General features: G+C 44.9%; 1 protein-coding gene and 1 long non-coding RNA gene across 7 annotated transcripts in view; one reads left to right on the plus strand and one right to left on the minus strand.

The window, feature by feature from the left end:
• Window positions 1-1064: 1064 nt before the first annotated feature.
• Fxyd4 (FXYD domain containing ion transport regulator 4) lies at window positions 1065-7131 on the minus strand. 6 transcript variants are annotated; one of them, XM_071611293.1, is made up of 8 exons: window positions 6941-7131; window positions 6373-6415; window positions 4304-4336; window positions 4164-4187; window positions 3554-3628; window positions 3436-3472; window positions 3035-3072; window positions 1065-1508 (listed from the first exon to the last, which is right to left on the minus strand). In XM_071611293.1, the coding sequence occupies exons 1-8, from the start codon at window positions 7109-7111 to the stop codon at window positions 1462-1464; spliced, it is 468 nt and encodes a 155-aa protein (XP_071467394.1). In that variant the 5' UTR covers window positions 7112-7131; the 3' UTR covers window positions 1065-1461. The 6 variants fall into 6 exon arrangements, with proteins under 6 accessions (XP_071467394.1, XP_071467396.1, XP_071467397.1 ...); XM_071611292.1 differs by lacking the exon at window positions 1065-1508 and adding an exon at window positions 1509-1595; XM_071611294.1 differs by lacking the exon at window positions 1065-1508 and adding an exon at window positions 2748-2949.
• Window positions 7075-20059, plus strand: part of LOC114102432 (uncharacterized) — a 56515-nt gene continuing 43530 nt past the window's right edge. The window contains exon 1 of the long non-coding RNA XR_011707337.1: window positions 7075-7190. This is a non-coding gene — a long non-coding RNA (uncharacterized lncRNA). The remainder of the gene's footprint in view (window positions 7191-20059) is intronic.

The following is a 20059-nucleotide window of genomic DNA, read 5'->3' on the forward strand; positions in this document are numbered from 1 at the left end:
TGGTCGCCAACTCACATGTAAAAGAGAGAGGAAATGCTCTCAAAGACTAGTAAGCTTTTAGCCTTGATTATTTCTTGATGGTAGGTCAGGAATTGGTTTATCTTCTGAGTGATATGTCTTTGTAAATGCCTATAAAAATCGTGAAAGACCAATAATAAATCAAGATAAAAATAAATAATAGATAATAAAGTATCCAAAAATAAGATTTAATTATAAAAGAGGGAGCTCAAAAAAAAAAAAAAAAAAAAAAAAAAAAAAAGGCAAGCTTCCCCAGAGCTCAGGAACAGACTGCTGAGAGCTAAACCAAACAGTTTTCTATGAAAGTTTTTTTTTAAATAAACTTATTGACCAACAAGCTTATTAACCAAGCAGCAAAAGATTAATTAAACACATATTAAAATAAGAAATATATAATCACCTAGTAGGCCCAGCTACTGGGCTCTCTCTGGGACAGTATAAATGTCAGAAACAACCCAGTCCTTCAGAAACATAGCTCAGAAGCTATGGGTTGGAGGCTATCTGTGTACTTCATCTGCCTGTGAGAATTCTGAGTGCTTCAGTATCCCCTTATGAACAGCAAGGAAAATAGAGTCCCTATCTCATAAGTTACTGGGAAAACTGAATTAGCATGCACAAAGTGTTTATAACAGTATCTGTCACATAATAAGTGCTGAATATAGTGGAAGTTATTCTTTACCTTTTCTTTCTCCTGGGCAGCCCTTCATCTAGGAGAAGATGAGCCCAGGGAGTAATCGCACAAAGAGAAACCTGGAGAGAGATGCCTCTAATCTCATGGCTACATATTTCACTCCTTACTCCAAGGAGGGAAACATAAAAGCTTGTTTCCCTAGGGATTCAGCAGCCCAATCCCATGGCCCTCCCCTGTCCATCCATATGGCCCGCCCTTGTCCATCCATATGGCGCTAACACTGACTTCACCCTGCATCTTCTCGTACCACGAGCACACTGCCTCCCGGCACAGTATCACACGCCATGATTAACCCAATCTCCCTGATATCCCCTTCACAGGTGTCATATTTGACAATGTAAGGATAAGCCTGCAGTTGGTCACTGGTCAGGTTTATTGACTAATGGTGATAAGGGGGCTACACACAGGGCACTGTGTGACTTCTAGCCTAGAGTAGTTTCTTAAAGAAATGGAACAATTGTGGGATTTAAATTTCGAGTGACATTTATAAAAATAAAGCACGAAGCCAAAGCAGGATTGGATGTAACAGGTCTCCACTACCATGAAGCCCAGCAGGAACAACCTGAAGATGCATGTGGAATACCATATCCAGCAACCTGTCCCCCCATGCTAGATGCTCTGGTTGGAAATGGAGGCTGCATCTCATGTCAGTGACAAGTGCACCAAGCAAGGGTGGGGTTTCATTTTAACAGGATTTCATACAGTAGAGCTTCTCAAGGTTTGTTGATTGTGGTGATCCAGGTTTCTCTGAGTCAGAGTGCCATGCTGTTTCCTTTCACCTTGACAGGCTGGTTCCCTCCTGTTAACCCAGACTTGGATCAGGCAGAGCTTTTTTTTCCCTCCTCCTTTCTCAGAAGCCATCCATCACACCAACATTCTCCTGAGTCTAAAGATGAGAGGAACTCTTGCACCACTCCCTCTAAGATTGAAGGGTGGGCTTGGAAGCCACCTTGAGTGGGCTCTACTGGGATGGCCTCCCCATGAGGGCCCATCAATCCTCCTGCTCCAGCCCTCCCACAGGGCTCTGCTGCATAGCTAGCGGCCCTCTGTGTGCCTGAGAAAGGTGCTCCCTGCAGCGCTGCACCGCACCTGCCTCCCTTTTGATTTTATCACCTGCATTCCAGTCACACTGCCTTTTTTCTACTCCTGAGAATCAGCGAGGTCATCATGCCCTCCAGTAGTTTGCATGCACAAACTCTATGAAGGTGGTTTGTGTGGCTCCTCTAACCTTTCACCTCTGAGGACTCAGCTCCTGTGTCACCTCTTGGCTGGAAAACTGGTCTACCACAGAGCTTATCCCCGCTCCCGCTGCAAATGCTGGGATCCTGCAGGCTTTATGGGGCCAGCAGGGCAACGGGGAGAGCTTGCCCAGGTCCTCAGGCCTTTTGTCCACTGGACCTGGACCTGCCTGGGCCACTACAGCATGTCAAATGGCATGTCGAGAATGCATGACTGGCAGGCACTTCCACACACCTCCTGGTGGAGGAAGACAAAATGAGGCCTTCAGGGAGCAGGCTTTGGATATACCAAGGAACTCAGATTTGCATAGATGACTTTTGTTTCTAAAGTGCATCATGCATGGCTTTTTGGCATGGAGTTCTTTGTGAGGTCTCTCAGGAAATTGGGGATGGGTATATCATGTGTTGGTCTAGGGGGATACAGGGTTTTCCTGGGGTGGACAGGTCAATGAAGGAATTGCTGCATTTCCTGGGCTGTGCCAGCTAGAGAGTGCTCATTGAATAAGGGTAAACCACTGAGGGTCATTCTAGGTCACAGGACTTCTAGTGTTTCTAGGCAAGGGGTGAAAAGTATAAAGTTTTTTGATAAAAACATTGTGGTTTTTCATGTGGTGCATGGATCCCTATGGGGCTGGCTAGAATGGGAGATATGGTATATATTGGGGAAGGGGTTCAACAATGGGAAGGGTCTCAAAATCTTTCTATGAGTGGGCCTCCAGACACATAGGAGGCTAAAAGGAGCAATCTGCAGGATGCCCCCTGCCATTTCCTCCCAGACCTAGAGAGGATCACAAGATCGCTTGAGGGTGAAAACCAATTTAATTTATAAATAAATTTTGGACAGCCCCCTGATCAGAAGGGCACCTAACAGCCCATCCTGGAAGAGAGACCATTCCAGAGGGTAAGGCCTCCAGTGGGGAGACAGGAGCAGCCACTGGCAAAGGCTGAGATCATGAGGAGTCCCTCCAAGCTGGTCCTGCGCTCAGCAGGTATTGGCAGAGCCTGCAAAGAGTTGGGACCGGCCTCAGAGATGCATCCCTATGCAGTCACCCCTTCCCTCTCCCAACTCCTCAGAAGCCCAGCTCACCTGGAGTGATGAGTGGAGTGGTTTTTTCAGGTAAGGGACTAGAGAAAGGATGTAACCAGATTAGCATCAGGTTAGCTTTGAGGATCTTCTATCTTCCTCCCCCAGGACTCCTGGTTTCCCTCCCTCTGGGGGCACACCTTGCTTGCTGCATGGCCCCTTCTACAATGAGCAGAGCTTTCTCTGATTTGGGGCCCCTTGGGTAAATTATTTGTCAATAACAAATCCCACTGTAATCTCAGTGAGTAACCTCCAGGCTGCTTCCCAGGCCTTACTACTTTACCACCTAATAAGTCTGCTCATAAAAAAAGAAAAAGAAAAAGAAAGAAAGAAAGAAAAGTAAAGAAAAGAAAAGAAATAAGTCTGCTCAGCAGGAAGTGCACACAGTAGTGTCCCTGTCTCACCTGGGGGTCTGATTGCACTTGCATTTGCATTTGCCACCTAGGAGAGGAAGAGCCAGTGTGAGAGCCAGCTGGAGTCAGTTCCCCCCAACTCTCCCACTCTGACAGCCCCACCACTCACTCAGGGCCATGGCACATCCAGCGACACAGAAGAGACCTGCGAAGATCAGCCCACCCAGCTGCAGGCTTTCCCAGTCTGAGGTGGAGATAGTTAGGAGAGGACAAAGAATGAGCTCACATCAACCTGTGGACTCACATTCATTCAGAAGATATTTATGGGGATGGGGGTGTGGTTCAGTTGTAGAGCACATGTGGGAGGTTCTGGGTTCATTCCCCAGCCAAAAAGAAAGAAAAAAGGTGTTTATAAGCACTTGCTTGGGTGGAGTACTATAAATAAATGCCTGCCCACCCGGCACTTACATTCCAGGCAATGAAAAGATATGAAACCAGTAGATAGTACATCATGTAGTATTTGATGAGGTCAAACACTATGAGGAAGCCAGGCTTGGTGGCACATGCCTGTAATCCCAGCCACTCTGGAGGCTGAGGTGGGAGAATCACTAAGTTCAAGGTCAGCCTCAGCAACTTAGTGAGGCCCTGAGCAACTCTCACAAAAAACAGGTTGAATCTACCGCCCCGCTTTGCCTACACTGGTCTCCACACCACCCTTTGCCAACTTGTCTGGCAAAGAGGCCCAGGATAGAAAAAGGGTGGGGGATATCAGCTCTTACCATAGTAGAAGGGACTATCTTTATCTGCAGGAAAAAGAAAATAAAGAAAGAATAAAGGCCAGAACCAGGAGACAGGATGTGGGGTCTCAGAGGGGAAACACATGGGGCAGAGTGGGCATGCAGCTGGGGGCCTCACTCACCGAACAGCATGTTGGCTCTCAAGACAGGCAGGCCTGGATGGGAAAAGGAGAGGAAGTGACACTGGTGTCCAAATAGGTCAGTTGGGGAGGTGATTCTGGAACCACCAGATGCATTTTTATACCTTCTCCAGCTCCAACACTCCTGGGATTTTGCTTCCCACCCTGAATCCTTCACCATACCCATCCCCCACACACACACACACCCACAGGCTTCCTATTTCTCAGCCTTCCTGCTATTCTTTCTTGCATTCTATCTTATTCTTTTCTTTTGTGTGTGTTGAGGGGTTACCAGGGATTGAATTCAGAGGCACTAGACGACAAAGCCACATCCCCAGGCCTATTTTTTTATTTTATTTAGAGACAGGGTCTCCCTGAGTTGCTTAGCACCTCACTTTTGCTGAGGCTGTTTTTCAACTCGCCATCCTCCTGCCTTAACCTCCCTAGCTGCTGGGATTACAGGCGTGTGCCGCCACACCGGGCCTTCTTTCTTGCATTCTGAATGAGATAACTTGTTGGTACCTGTTTAACCTTTCCTGGGAAGCTTTCTGCCAGAAACAGGTGACTTTTCTGCCTTCTCAAAAAAACAGGACATGCCTTTCTTTTTTTTTTTTATTCTGGGGATTGAACCTAGGGCCATTTTACCATTGAGCTACACCTCCAACCCTTTTTATGTTTTATTTTGAGACAGGGTCTCACTAAGTTGCTTTGGGCCTCACTAAGTTGCTAAGGCTGATCTCCAACTTGCAATCCTCCTACCTCAACCTCTGGAATTGCTAGGATTACAGGCATGTACCACCATGTCCAGCCAAGGCATGCCTTTCTGTTTGTGCCACAGATAGTCAATTTTCCACAGTTCAATGACTCAGGAACCATTAGAACAATTTTGAGAGTCCACATTCCACCATACTAAAATATCCTTCAGTTGACAGTTTAAATGTAAACACATTTATTGGACACCTACCCTCCTTTTAGGAGAGGCTGTCTGATCTTTACTGCCTTGGTCAGTGAGTAAGATGACTAGACAACTATGTCAAGAGGCTGAGAGGACTTACCTGCCAGCACCAAGAGAAAGGCCCAGGTCACTCTTTCCATGTCACAACTTGTAAGGCAGTACTGCAGGGTGAGACACACGGGGAGAAAGAGGTGGTTTGGGGTCCACAATCCAAAATCTGCCCAAGGCTCATCGTGTAACCCATATTAGCGAGAGGGGGCAAGCGAAGGGCAGAGCCCCGTTGTGAGAGTAGGATACAAACCTGGACAAAAGCACCTGCTTATAGGGTGATTCTGGGCTATTTTGTTTTCTCATCTAGACTGCCTAGAGGAGTTATGTGGATTGGTTAATTCTAGTTAAGCACTCAGAGCAGTGCCTGTACATAGTAAGGACTATAGAAGGCTTTTGAGGAGATAAGATATTTACAGCACCTTTCTTCCCATTAGAAAGATATTATCATTATCTCCCTTTCCAGAAGGGAAAAAAAAGGGGGGGGGGCGATTCAGAAAGGGGAAACAAGATGCCCAAGATCAGGTGGCTGTTCTTCCAAGTCAGGGTTGGAGGGTGCTGACTATCAGACCCTGGCTATTCACAAGGGTCTGAGCTGGGGTGGCCAAACTCTGGAACTCTCTGGCTGAGTTCCCAGACAGCCCTAGAATCCCAGCACCTAGGGCAAAAGGGCAAAAAGGAGTGAGCCACTCATCTCTGAGGAAAAGGGACTGCTGCAGTGAGGACCTCCTCTTTCAGCCAACCCCCCATCTCTGCTCCAGGCAGCCCTAGATTCCACTCTCAGGATGTAGATGATATCGTCTAGAAAGATCCACTGAGGGTGGGACACTGATCCTTCTCAGGCAGGTAGTTGCTACCCACAATCCCATTTATTTGTCTCTAAGGTGGCTGAGTCCTTGAGATAAAGCCCTTCCCAGCTTTCTGCATATTGTTAGCCACCGGCAGGCTCGTGTCACAGGCTCAGTTCTGAAGCCACTGTTATTATCTGCTATGCCCAGCTTTGGCCTCCTAATGAGATCACAGATCCCAGGCCAGCTGGCTGGGCTTGAGTCCTCTCTGAGCCACTTACCAGTTTTGTGACTCAGCAAGTTGCTTCTCTGGGCTTCAGGGTCCTGTAAATAATAGCAACCTTGTAAGTTATAACGATGGAATGAAATGAACTACTATTTGTCTAGCCTAAGAAATATGCCTAGCACTGAAAACCTGTTATAATACATATATATGTAAACAAACACGTGGGTCCTTTCACCCTAGGAGGAGGTACTATTGGCATGGCTTCTGAATGCAGTAGGTGGGAGTGCATTACATGCTAGGCCAGTCTGAGAATCTGGCTTTCTTTTGCCCTTCGTTGGCCTCTCCCCCCACCCTTTTCTGCCAAAGTTTCTGAACTTTTAGGCTCTTATCTCCAGTTCATATATTCTTCAGCCAAAGGCTGGCTCCTCTTTCCTCCAGCCTCCAACCCATCATCCAGACAGCGATCAAGCTCCAGGAGGCTGCTACAGCCTCCGACCTCAAAACCTCTAAGCTCTATACCATAACTCAAATTCCTGGCGCACCCCCCATCCCTTATGAACATGGGTCCCAGGTCATCCCCCCTCCACCTAGCAGCTTCAAAATCCTAGCAAGTGCTTGCTCACCCGAGAGCTCACCTGAGCCAGGTGCACAGAGTTCTGAGGAGCCTGCTGGGCTATGGACAGCCCAGGTGGGTTCCGGCTCTTTAAACCCAGGGGCCCCGCCCAGGGCAACACACCAGCAGGCTGGAGGGAACTGGTCAGACTCCTTGGATTCCTGCAGCCACCCCTCCCCATGTGCTAATCTTAAGGAGACAGCTCACCTGCCACACCCAGAGCACGGCCATCTGGGGTCCCAGGCCTGCTCAGAGCTGAGGTATGAGGGGGAAAGGGAGAGGGATGGGCTAGGACTCAGACCCTCTCTGGAGGATTCAGCTTCCTTAATTCACCTAAATTCTAAAAGATGGTCCAGAGGGGTGTGATTGAGGGGACAGACAGGTGTTGCCATGGGGTGGGGGGTTCCAAGGCTTCTGTGTGTGGGTGTCCTGGGGACAGTAGAGTGGTTGAGAAGTTGAGAACTGGTCTTGAGGCTCCATTTGCTCAGTGGTCTCATTGCTTTTACTTGAACTGGGTGTTCGTGGATGGAGAGGGCTGGGGCTGACGGATACTCCTTGAATTGCTTCCCCTCTGACCAGGCCCTCATAACATATGACTCTGGTCATAATCAGAAACTGCCTACCTCACAGAGGTGGGGTGGAGTTGGGCGGAGGGGGGTGCAGTACCAGGAGGAAGACAGTTGGCTCTATTTGTTGCTGGCCAAACTCACCCTGTCACACACATGCCTTTAGATGACCTCATCAGGCCTCTGTTCTGCTGTTCTTCCTACCTGATTCTTCTTTGCCAAATGAGGGACAATTTATCTAGAAGGTAAAGGGGATGGCTGAAAAGGAAGTGGAGGTCTCTGGCCTGGACTTGCTGGGAAAGGCCACATGGATAAGTTGTTGGTAGAAGTTGGAGAGGGGATGCTCTCCACTCCACTAGGACAGAACTGGGACAGAACACAGAGACTCTATGAGTAGAACACTCTACCAGGCCATTGACCCAGAGTTGGGGGAGGGGTTGGGAGGGGCAGGCACACTCTGAAAGTAGAGATGCCAGGTAGGAGGAACCCCAGACCCACCGTCTACATGATTCCTCCAGGAGATTCATCAGACTCTGCACAGAATCAAGCAAGCTGGAGGGCTGACATTACTTCTCCCTGTGTTTACTGGGGACTGAGAGAGTTGCCATCAATGAGAGGGCTCAGGGCGGGCACAGGGCAAGGGAAGGTAGGGGAAGTTGGGAATAGAGAATTGGGCTTGGTAAGGTATCCTTGGGAACTAAGTGGCTGAGAAACCTTTGGGCTCGGTAAAAAGCATCTCTCATTCAGAGACATGGGGTTCTCTGTCTCCCTGGGAGGCCCCCAGCAGGATGGGGACAGATTGGGGATTTCTCCTGGGCACTGTCTATGACCTCTGCCCAAGATTTCATGACCAAGGGTATGGAAAAAACAGGCACACTTTCTACCTAAGCATGCAGTCTCTGCAAAGACTGAAGCAATTCTGTGCATACTAACTTGAAAATATCCCCCAGACTGACATGGTGACGCATGCCTGTAAGCCCAGTGTCTTAGGAGGTTGAGGCAGGAGGATGGTGAGTTCAAAACCAGCCTCAGCAAAAGCAAGGCACTAAGCAACTTAGTGAGACCCTATCTCTAAATAAAATAAAATTAAAAAAGGGGCTGGGGCTGTGGTTCAGTAGTTGAATGCCCCTGAGTTCAATCCCTGGTACCGGTACCCCACCCCCACCAAAAATTTCTCAGACATGTTTATAATTGAAAAAAGCATAGATCAGTCTGAATAGGATGCTGGCACACTTGTGGAAAAAATTATGAAATGTCCATAAATGCTGCAATCTGCAGGGACTCAGAAGCTGCAGGTGGCAGGGCTTCCTGGGCAAGAAGTCCAACAGCTGAGGCACAGGTAGAGGGGGCACTCTCAACTGGCCCTTCTGTGCCTACCACATGTGTTCAGAAACAGAAGTACACACACTAGTTAAGGGCAAACTCTGTGGGCCAGGCCTGCTGTGGCTGCTGTTGCCTTCATGACCTGTGCCCCTGTGTGCTCCTCCACTCTGGGCATAGTATAGAGGTGTCCAAACAGTCTCTGAGAGTTTGGTACTTACTCAGCCCAGCTCTTTCCTTGAGCTTATTTCACATAATATTTCATGTGTATCTCATGGCTCACAAGTGTCCTATGAGGTACATATTCTAATTATTCCCACTTTATGGGTAAGAAAATTAAGGAGTCTAGGGTGATGTCAGGACCGTACCTCAGCAGTTATGACAGTGACACTTTCACCTGTTATCACCTATGGCAGCTGCCTTGCTGTGCTTTTGGCCTTTCTGGGCACCAGTCTCCTGAAGAGTGGATCTGAGCCTTCTTGGCACTGACATTCTAGGTGTCTGTCTCCTGCTCTTTCTTTTTTCACATCTCTGGGTGTTCCCTGACATTCTCCCCAAGTGTGGGAAGTAGAGTTTGATAGCTTTGAAGTAGTAAGAGTTTGAACCTGAGACCCGTCTTCCAAGATGTGTGACACTGGAGGGGGGTTCAACCTCTCTGGGTCTCTGTGTTTATTTTATTTTTTTCATATGAGGGATTGAACCCAGGGGTACTTAACCACTGAGCCACATCCCTAGCCCTTCTTATTTCTTCTTTTGAGACAAAGTCTCACTAAGTTGCTGAGGCTGATTTTGAGCTTATGATCCTCCTGCCTCAGCTTCTTGAGTTACTGGAATTACAGGCATGCACCACCATGCCCTGCTGGGTCTCTGTGTTTAAATTTATTAAGGGAGAATAGTAAGGGGGGGCTAGAGATATAACTCAGTGGTAGAGCTGTTGCTTGGCATGCAGGAGGCCCTGGGTTCAACACCTAGCACTGTTTAAAAACAAAAACAAAAACAAAACAAAACAAAAAAAAAAACAAGAAGTGAAAGCCTGGTGTAGGACTTGATTGCTGAAAAGGGCTATCTTGTCATGGTGGTCTCCATGGTGGTATTAGGGTTGCACACAGCAGCACGTGTCTCTCTTAACTTCTGCTTTTTCTGCCTGAGTCTCTTGTGTCTTTTCAAGTCTCTCCCATTGCTGGGTGTGGTGGCATATCCAGCTACTTTGGAGGCTAAGACAGGAGAATCAACTTCGAGGTCAACCAGGAGCAATTTAGGAAGATCCTGTCTCAAAAAACAAAAGGGCTGGAATGTAGCTCGTGGTAGATTTCACCCCTGGATTCAATATCCAGTACTGCATAAACAAACAAACCAAAAAACTAATTAGTATGTGTATTCATACACAGCCTCTGTGTATGAATGTGTGTGTGTGTGTGTGTGTGTGAGAGAGAGAGAGAGAGAGAGAGAGAGAGAGAGAGAAACTCACATGCACATGCAGAGACATCAAAATAGACAATCTCAGCTTTCTGATGCCTATGACTTTTGGCATATCTTGGAAAGTAGGAGAAATCTCACTATATGCCAGGCAAAATAGTAGCCATGTCCTCTGGTCAATCTTAAATAATTCCTGTCTTGTTTCCTTACCCCAGGAAAATGGATGCTTTTGAGGATGCATCTATATTCTTTTTTTAAAATATGTTTAATTAATTAATTTATTTTTATGTGGTGCTGAGGATTGAACCCAGGGCCTTGCCCGTGCTCTACTGTTGAGCCACAACTCCAGCCTGCATCTATATTCTTCACAGAGCTAAAAATAGAGTTTGGAGACAGGAAAAGTGCATTTAGGGAGGGAAAAGTGCATTTTGGTAAGTATTAGACTAGTGATGACAGTGACTGATGGGAGGGATACAGGTGTATGTTCTTTTTTTTTTTTTTTAATATTGTTAGTTATAGATAGACACAATAACTTTATTTTTATTTATTTACTTTTTTTTATGTGGTGCTGAGGATCAAACCCAGGGTCTCACACTTGCAAGGCACATACTCTTCCCCTGAGCCACAACCCCAGCCTGTAAGTAGTGTTGTTTAGATTCCATACTCCTCCACCTTCCACGTTCTTTGTATCCTTGACAATGCTGGCTCTGGAGGGAGAAGAGTTGAAGCAGTTTTCTCTCTTTGATATTTTTTGATACCTTCAGGCTTTGATCTGTGCCCACCCAGCTCAGGTGCACTGGCTAGCTATCACCAGCTGCCCTTGATTTCCCTGTAGGTTTCATTGCCTTCCACTCAGCTTCCCCTAGTAGTAGATAAGAAATCAGACCCCAATACAAGGCTCCAGGGGCTCTGATAAGGAATGCATATTCAGGAAGCAGGGAAAGTAACTTCTGAAAACAGACTTCACTGCCAGTCCAAATCCTCAGGAATCACCAAGAGAGGGCTATCATTTATTCTAAACTCTCCTAGTGGATAAAAGGACAGTTAATTGAAAACTTTGTTGATCTTCTTTCCACTGTCTCTCTCTTTTTGGTGTTGCTGTGGATTGAACATAGGACCTTGAGCATGCTAAGCACAAACTCTAACATTGAGCTACATCCCCAGCCCTAGTAAACATTTCTTAATATACATAGCTTTGAAAGCTTCCTGCACCCACTTTTGTGACCATTTACAAGTAATGGGTTTAATATCTAAAAAGATAAGTTTATTAACATAGGAACTGGCTTTGTACCATTTCAGCATAAAAGGTGTGGCTGTGGGCCCTTGAATGTGTGGCCAGCCTTAGGGGCCTCTCAGAAGGGACAGAAACAGTGCCCAGTGCCCAGGCCACTTTATAGATGGTGGTGACTTATCATTGTGCTTGCAGAAGTTACACACAGGACCTGGGTTCCTAATTCCTGGACCCCTACCTTGGATGGGGACAAGTTTTCTTTCCACCTGTAAAAGGTGATGATAAGGGTTGGGATTATAGCTCAGTAGTGGAGTGCTTGCCTTGTACATGTGAGGCACTGGGTTCAAGCCTAACCATCACATAAAAATAAATAAATAAAATGTATTGTGTCCATCTCCAATTAAAAAACAAAAAAATATTTAAAAAGGTGATGATAATACCTCATGGCAATAGGGATGGAATGATGCATCCCTGAAAAGGGCAGAAGTTATGAGTAATGGGGAAATGCTAGGGTCTTCTGGAGATGTGGATCTGAGGTCCCTTCCAGGAGACCTTCCAAAGTGAAGGTGGCACTTGGGACTTACAAATGCCTTCTTTCTTTCTGCTTATTCTCTGTAGACTGATAGGATAGAAATTAGCAGGGGAAATGGAAATTTGTGGGCTGAGTCCTCACTCTCCTACCAGGGTGTAGTGTAACCTAGCCCAAGATCTTTCTTTTCTCTAGAACAGTTTCCTTCTGGAGGGGTCTCTCATGGTGGTTCCCTTTCTTTCAGGCTGCAGATCTTATCATTTGTGTATCAAGATCAACTACAATAACAGCTCCTGCAAACTAAGCCCTCACCATGCAACTGTCTGCTAAGCACAGGCAGTATAATCAGAAATAATTGTCACAAATACTCTAAGTATTTGGTCGTTGGGAATGCAGCTCAGTGGAAAAAGCACTTGTCTAGCATGTGTTAGATTTTGGAGTCCTCAGTAACACCAAAAAAAAAAAAAGAGGGGAGGGGATCAAAGTTGATTTGGTCATTCACTGTTCCTATTTCATGGGTGAAGGGATAAAAATAAGTTGGTTGTTGAAATGCATGCAGCAAATAACTAACAGGACTCTAAAATATGTGTTAGTGGTGCCTCTGAATCTGAGGTTAGGGAACTTTATTTACATCCTGACCTGAAAGGCATTCATTCCATAAATATGTATTGAGAGTATTAATGGCCCCTGCCTCTTGCTGCTTGTGCATGATTGCTCATCAGAAGATTGAGATTGTCTATTTTGAGGGATCTAGTAGAGGAAAAAAAATAAACGCTTCCTGAGAGAACCCGAGGAAGGGCAGAGGAGTCTCTCCTCTGGGGTCTCTCCCAGTTGTCTTGGATGAGGTCTGACCCCTTCTCAGTGCCCTCTTCCTCAGGTTCCCTATGACTGCCCAGGTAAGCAGATCTGGGGTTCACTCTCTCTGAGGAACCTCAGGAAAGATGCAGCTGACTTCTCGCCTGCCTAACTGTTTGAGGGCGGGAGGTGCGCAGAGCCCTACCAAGGGGGCCGTCCCTTGGGACGCGGGTTCGCTGTTCCGGTTCTGGGTTGGACACTTGCCGGAAGCTGCCCTTTGCCAGGCGGGCTTTGAACTCACTGGAGAAGGAGATACGGAAACAACGTGAGGGTCTCGAAGGCAGCCACGCCCCTCGGGACCCAAGGGAGGGCCTAGCCTCCTTTACTGCGCACAATCAGGCCCACACAAACAACCCCATAAGCCTCTTGGAGGCTCCTAGGCGAGGAGCCAAAAGACAGCCAATTGGAGCTGGCTCATTGGTGACAAATAGCCAATGAGCACAAGGAATGTCGGTTGAGGCGGGTCCTCAGGTGAAGCCTTCTCTGAGGCGAAGGTCCAGGCAATGTGGGTGGGGCTTTCCTGCAGCGGAAATGATTCCGCCCCTCTCCCGGTGAATTGGCTCCTCTGGTTCAACGGAAGTGCCTGTCAAGCTGCCACCTACGACGCTTGCGCAGCCCGTGGGGCGCTCCTCTACGTACTCAACACAGTGGGGGTTTTTGTGTGTTCTTTCACCCGTTTGAGGGTCTGCGGTCTACCTTGAGGGTGGTGGTCTTTAGTAATCATAGCCTTAGAGGATGTGAGGGGCAGTCGACATGAAGGGACAGCATAGTGGGTGAGGCAGGCAGGGGGGAGTGCGCCCTTGGCAGATCCTGTGAGTGAGGCCAGATGCCCAGCAACGGGCCTTAGATCCTGGAAGAGTTTCCAGCAAAGGGGAGATACTAGTAGATTTGCATTTGAAAACGTCCTTTGGGGAGCTGTTTAGGAGAGTAAGAATGAAGACCTGGGTAAGAAGAGAGCACCTGAAAAGGTTCTCCTTCTCAGGCTATGACTCTTATCAAAAGGAATAGACAATGGGCTATGAGCTCAAAAGTCATATCACTCAGCATGATCAGCCTGTCAGTGGACCAACACTGTTAGGAGGTTATGCAACACAACTCCCTTTCCCTGCCACATTCAATCCAGTTCTACAAGCAACTCCATATCTCCCTTATTCAGTCCTTTCTTTCCATCCTAGACCTTATCCCCTCACCGTGGGCACCGAGCCTTTCCCAATGTGAGCAACTCAGTAGCTGCCCTGTTTAGGCATACTTTTCCTGCTCATGTGCCTCTATTGCCCCCATGGAGGGGCCCACTCCATGCATTGGTGTGTTTATTTTGATCACTCGTCTCCCTTTTCTCCCATTTCCATTGACTGCTTATTATTCATGGCATTGCTCTCATGACTCGTGGCAGGAAGTGGATATATGTATGAAATAAATATTGAACAAAATGATGAATAAATTACTGAGCAATATGTGAATGAATGGATACACTTATGGATGGATAATTAGGTCTTTAAAAATTCCTCTTAAGCCAGGGGTGGTGGCACCACATGCCTGTAATCCCAGTGACTCCAGAGGGTGAGGCAGAAGGATTTTAAATTCAAAACCAGCCTCAGCAATTTAGTGAGGCCCTAAGCATTTTATCAATACTGTCTCAAATAATAAATAAGAAGGGCTGGGGGTGTGGCTCTGTGGTTGAGCGCCCCTGGGTTCAATCCCCAGTACCAAGCAGCATCTGAGAATTGACCATCCTCCTTGACCAGTCTTCTCTCTTTCTCTTCTCAGCTCTAGACCACCATGCCTACTTCTGTCTCCTGTCACCACATGAATGTTTCACTGGCTTCTAAATCTCAAAATTTCCCAAAATAAACGCTTGGTTTCCTCTTTAGACTACTCCACCTACTCTCTATCCTCCATCCAAGTGGTAAAAACAAAAACCCTGAGCATCATCCTAGATTTTACCTGCCCCCTAAGTCTTTATATCCAATCATAAAACAATGCTTGTCCTTTCTGCTTCCTAAATATCTCTATGACTCATGTGTTTTCCTCCTCTGCTAGTCACACAAAGTACAAGCTTTGGCTTTCAAGGCTCTGCTAGAACCACCCTCTCTGAACTCTGCCTCAGTTCTCCCCCATGCTTGATAAGCTCAAGCAACTCCAGAGTCTTTTGTCAATTCAAGACCTTTTAAGTCTTTGAACATTGCTACTCCTTCTGGAGCATTCCCTGTTCTCCTTATCCATGTACTGAAGTAATCTTTGAAGGTTTTTGAAGAACTATAATACTTTTTGCATAGCTTTAATTTATTTAAAGTTTTTAGCATAAACTTAAATAATTGCAAAAATATAATTTCTGGCATATTTTAATATAAATAAGTTAAAGTAAAAAAATTATGTGATGGGGCTGGGGCTGTAGCTCAGTGGCAGAGCAATTGCCTAGCATGCATGAGGTACTGGGTTCTATCCTCAGTACCACATAAAAATAAACAAATAAAATAAAGGCATTCTGTCCATCTACAACTACAAAAAAAAAAAAAAGATTAAAAAAAAAGTTATGTGACTCTTACTAGAGCCAGTGGAATCTGAATACCATACTATTTGACTTAAATCATAGTCCATTTGAGATTTGCATAAACTCTTTGTTTAGCATTAGTTTATTTCACACTCTTTTTCCTCCTCGGTCTATATTTCCTTACTCTTTCACCCATAGAACCTAACTTCATATATTTTATTCTTGAAAGGGTTTTATTGACCACCTGTCAAGTGTCAAATACTTTCTGTGTCTTCTTAGCCTAGTGCATGATCCTTATGTTTACTGAGTGCTTGCTATCTGGTTGACTTTTTCCAACACTTTCTTTGTGTTAACTCATATAATCCTCACAACTGTTCCTAGAATTAAGATCTGAGCTGCCTGAATCAAAGGCCAATATTTGTGAGAGGAAGTTTAGTAGGAAGAAATCAGGCTTGAGAGCTAGCAATCTTTTTTTTTTTTTTTTCCATTTTGGGGCTTGAACTCAGGGGTGCTTTACCACTGTGCTACATCTCCAGCTGTCTTTATTATTATTTTTTTTTAATCTTGAGACAGGCTCTTGCTAAATTTCCAATGCTGGCCTCAAAATTGTAATTCTCTTGCCTCAGCCTCACAAATTATTGGGATAAGACATGTAACAGTGGTCCACTTTATGTTTTGAGTATAGCCCTTCCTGCTCTGCCACATGCAACTGATTTTTAAAATGGATATATTTCTTTCTCTTCCTCTCTCTGGTCCTCCTTAATCTCTCCCCTTCCCTAATCTCATGGGAAATAGGATTACCCTTTTTTCCCTATCCTAAACAGTTATCTGTCCTTGAGTACTCACCCACCATAGGAACCAAGTAATCCAGATTTTGGGAATGGCATCAGAAGATCTCAGAAATGACTATCTCTCAGCTCTGTTGGTAGAGTGCTTGCCTTGTATGCACAATGTCCTAGCATCCCCCCACCCCCCCCCAAAAAAAGACTATCTCCCGACTTAACAAGTGAATTACAACTCTAAACAGAGAACATGAGGAATGTATCCTTTGAATCACCTCTTAAAAGCCACCTGTTCTTGCTGATGGGCAGAATCACACACATCCTTTGAGACAAGAGTCCCCTGTGTTTCTCCTTTGCTAACAAAGCAATAAACTCTTTTTTTTTTCTTTCTTCAAAACTGTATCCTCATTATTGGATTAGCATCAGGGACAAGGACCAAGCTTTTTTTTTTTTTTTTTTTTTTAAACATATTTATTTATTTAGTTAGTTATTGACAGACACAACATCTTTGTTGGTATGTGGTGCTGAGGATCGAACCCGGGCCACACGCATGCCAAACGAGCGTGCTACCGCTTGAGCCACATCCCCAGCCCCAAGGACCAAGCTTTGGGCAACACACAGGGCTGGTAATCTTGATAGAATGGAGAGTTTCTCTCCTCAAAGCTCAGTCTTAGGGACTTAGGGGCACAAAGGGCTTTGATAGGGAGGGAAAGGAAGAGTCTGGCAGGAATACCATGTGCTGCAGGGTCTTTCTCATCCAGGATGTAGGTATTCTTTCTTTTTATCAGTGGGATTGTGAAATGGACCTCAACTTCCTGTGGCTTGTTCCTATAGTCCTTTTTAGACAGAATTAAAATCTGAGAAGGTCTACCATGCGGCCTGCGCAATGGTTTCATTAATGAGGTTCTAGGCATAAAGTTAGTTAGAAGAGATCGAAATAAAACACACAGACTCAGTTACCTTATTTTTATTGCCAGGTCCGAGACGGCTCCCCTCTATGGCTCCAACCTCTAACCGCCCAGCAGGGCAGCAAGGATTACTCAGGACTAGCAGGAGAGAGAGAGAGTGAACACGCCAGGGAGTAGCCTTTTATTGGGGAACAAGAAATTTAGGGGATAATTCCATCCAATGAAGGTTGAGGGGGGACTGCACTCCAAGGTCAGGGTCAGTGATTGGGCCCCCGGGGTCAGTGGTCAGTCACACCCCCACACGGACGGGTTCTCTCATCAGGAAAGGGCCGGGAAAATTCCGACACAGCCAGAAGCCTCAGACCCTTAACGGGAGTCGCCCAGTCACGTGTCAGGATGGCTTCCCACAAGAAGGGGTGCTACAAAGGTTATCAGATATTCTCTGCTCTGTAAATCTAGTGAAATATTATTTAGCCGATTACACCTTAACTATTTAGGTGGGGCTTCTCTTTAGAATTTAGAATGCTGAGCAAAAAGAAGGGAACCTACAAGAATAAGAGGGGGCAGGGCAGGCAAGGCAAAAGTAACTGCCACAGACAACTTTTCAAAACAGCTGCTCTGTTTTAAAACCACCCTGGAGGGAGGCCTCATCACCCCAATTTTAGGATGAGAAAATGAGGTGCAGTGAGGTTAGGTGGTGTGCCTCAATAACATAGCTGGAGGTGGCTGCTTGTCCCCAGAGATCGATTTAAGCGATCTGTGCATTCTTTATGCACAGCTGTGCATATAATTTATTTTTTATTTTTTTAAATATTTATTTTTTAGTTGTAATTGAACACAATATCTCTTTTTATTTATAAATAAATAAAATATTAGATATATAGATAAACAAATAATATTTTATTTATTATTTATTTAATGGTGCTGAGGGCCTCTCATGTGCGAGGCAAGCGCTCTACCGCTGAGCCACAACCCCAGCCACTGTAATTTATTTTTAATGTGATATAAAAGCAGTTTTAGGGAGATGTGACTCTCTAACCATACATTTGACTCATTTAAAATGTACAGTTCAACCTGGTGTGGTGGTGTATACCTGTAGTTCAAGCTACTTGAGAGGTTGAACTTAAAAATAAAGAGGTTATCTTAAAAATAAATAAATACTCAGCAAAAATAAAGTTGTTGTGTAAGCTTAGAAATAAATAACGGGTACAATTCAATGGTTCTTAATAAGTTGATAAAATTTATACACATTTTTAAAAAATATGTTTCTCTTTGGGGTGTATGATTTTTATGCAGATAGTAATGTTCAATATTTTATGTAATCGTACATTTTATTTTCACGAGAGTGCCAACTGTTGAAAAGTTGTTATCATTATAAATGTACCATGTATATACCATGTTTTTAAAATAAAAAGTATTTTGTATTTTTACTTATTTATAGATAGGGTCTCACTGAGTTGCTTAGCACCTTGATTTTACTGAGGCTAGCTTTGAACTCATGATCCTCCTACCTCAGCCTCCAGAGCCACTGGGATTACAAGCATGCACCAATGTGCCTGGCCTGCGACTATTTTTAAAATGGACATGTTTCTTTCTCTTCCTCTCTCCCTATTCCTCCCTAATCTCAGGGGAAACATGATTACCTTTCTTCCTCATTTTAGGCAGAGTTGTGTACCCATCATAGGAACAAAGTAATCTAGACTTTGGGGATGTTACCAGAAGATCTCAGAAATGACTGTCTCCCAAATTAACAAGTGAATTACAACTCCAGACAGAGAACATGAGGAATGTAGCCTTTGAATCACCTCTTTAAAATACCCCTGTTCCTGTAGATAGGAAGAATCACAGCCTTTGGGGCAGGAATCTCCTGAGTTTCTCCTCTGCTAGCAAAGCAATACACCTTCTTTTTCCTTTTTCTCAAAACTGTTCTTGTTATTGGATTAGTGTCAGGAAAAGGACAGAGCTTTCAGCAACAATTTCATCTATATTAACACAAGAATGTTGGGGAACACATCATTTTTAAATCATAGCACTAACCAAGTAAGAAAACTGCCTCAGGGCTAGATTTGTAGGTTAGTGGTATAGACCATGGGTTCCATCCCCAGCACCAAAAACAAAAACAAAAAATGTGTAAACTAAACTCAAAATTTCGCCATGTTATTTTTTTCCCAGTTAAGCTGAGCCAAAGAAGCCAACTATAAACCAGGTGTATTGGCACACTCTTGTAATGCCAGCTATTCAGAAGGCTAAGGGAGCTTTGGCAACTCAGCAAGACCCTGTTTCAAAATAAAACATAAAAAGGGCGGAGATGTAGCTCAGGGGTAAAGCACCCCTTTGTTCAACTCCCAAAACCTGGAAGAAAGAAGTTAAATATATACCAAGAGGGGGCTGGAGTTGTGGCTCAGTGGTACTCACTTGGCAAGTGTGAGGCCCTAGGTTTGATCCTCAGCACCACATAAAAATAAATAAAATAAAGGTATTGTGTCCAACTACAACTAAAAAGTAAATATTAAAAAAAAAAAAAAATACCAAGATTTTATTGCAGGGGAACAGATGCTGGGAAATTGAACCCAGGAACTCATGCCTGTGCTCCTACTCCCCTCAGCCCTACACTGTAGATTAGAATTTAATTATGAAAAAGCTATCTTATCTCAGACCAGAGGCTCTCATTCCAAGAAATATCTTTCTAACTTCTTTATCTATATCTTTATCAAAATAAGTTAGTTATAATGAGATTAAGTGTCTGATAAGAAGAACCACTTGCTTAAAGTTGAAAGAATGTAAACATGCTACTTCAGAGACCAAAGGCCGTACAATTTGTAGAGTCTAACATTTCAGCTGCTTTTAGCTTTGTTTGTTAGCATACAAGTGGGAATGAATGTCTGTAGTTTCTAGAAGCTTGTCTGTTAAATAAATTACTCATTGAATTTGTGGCCACCTAAAATCTGGACTTCAGTGCAATCAGAGTTTGACAAAGTCTTTATTGTCTACACACAGCAGTAGCTAATTTAAAAACTGCAACATTTTGCAG

The sequence above is a fragment of the Marmota flaviventris genome, chromosome 4 (genome assembly GCF_047511675.1).
Source record: "Marmota flaviventris isolate mMarFla1 chromosome 4, mMarFla1.hap1, whole genome shotgun sequence".
Classification (NCBI taxonomy): domain Eukaryota; kingdom Metazoa; phylum Chordata; class Mammalia; order Rodentia; family Sciuridae; genus Marmota; species Marmota flaviventris.

What these genes read in the sequence shown, in the direction of transcription:
- Fxyd4 (XM_071611292.1), bottom strand. Translation starts at nt 7,111, where the DNA reads ATGGGGAGGGGTGGCTGCAGGAATCCAAGGAGTCTGACCAGTTCCCTC. An exon ending in GAGAGCCAACATGCTGTTCG is followed by an intron (nt 4,188 to 4,303) that starts GTGAGTGAGGCC and finishes TTTTTCCTGCAG; the next exon opens with ATAAAGATAGTCCCTTCTAC. An exon ending in CACTCCACTCATCACTCCAG is followed by an intron (nt 1,596 to 3,034) that starts GTGAGCTGGGCT and finishes TCTCATCTTTAG; the next exon opens with ACTCAGGAGAATGTTGGTGT.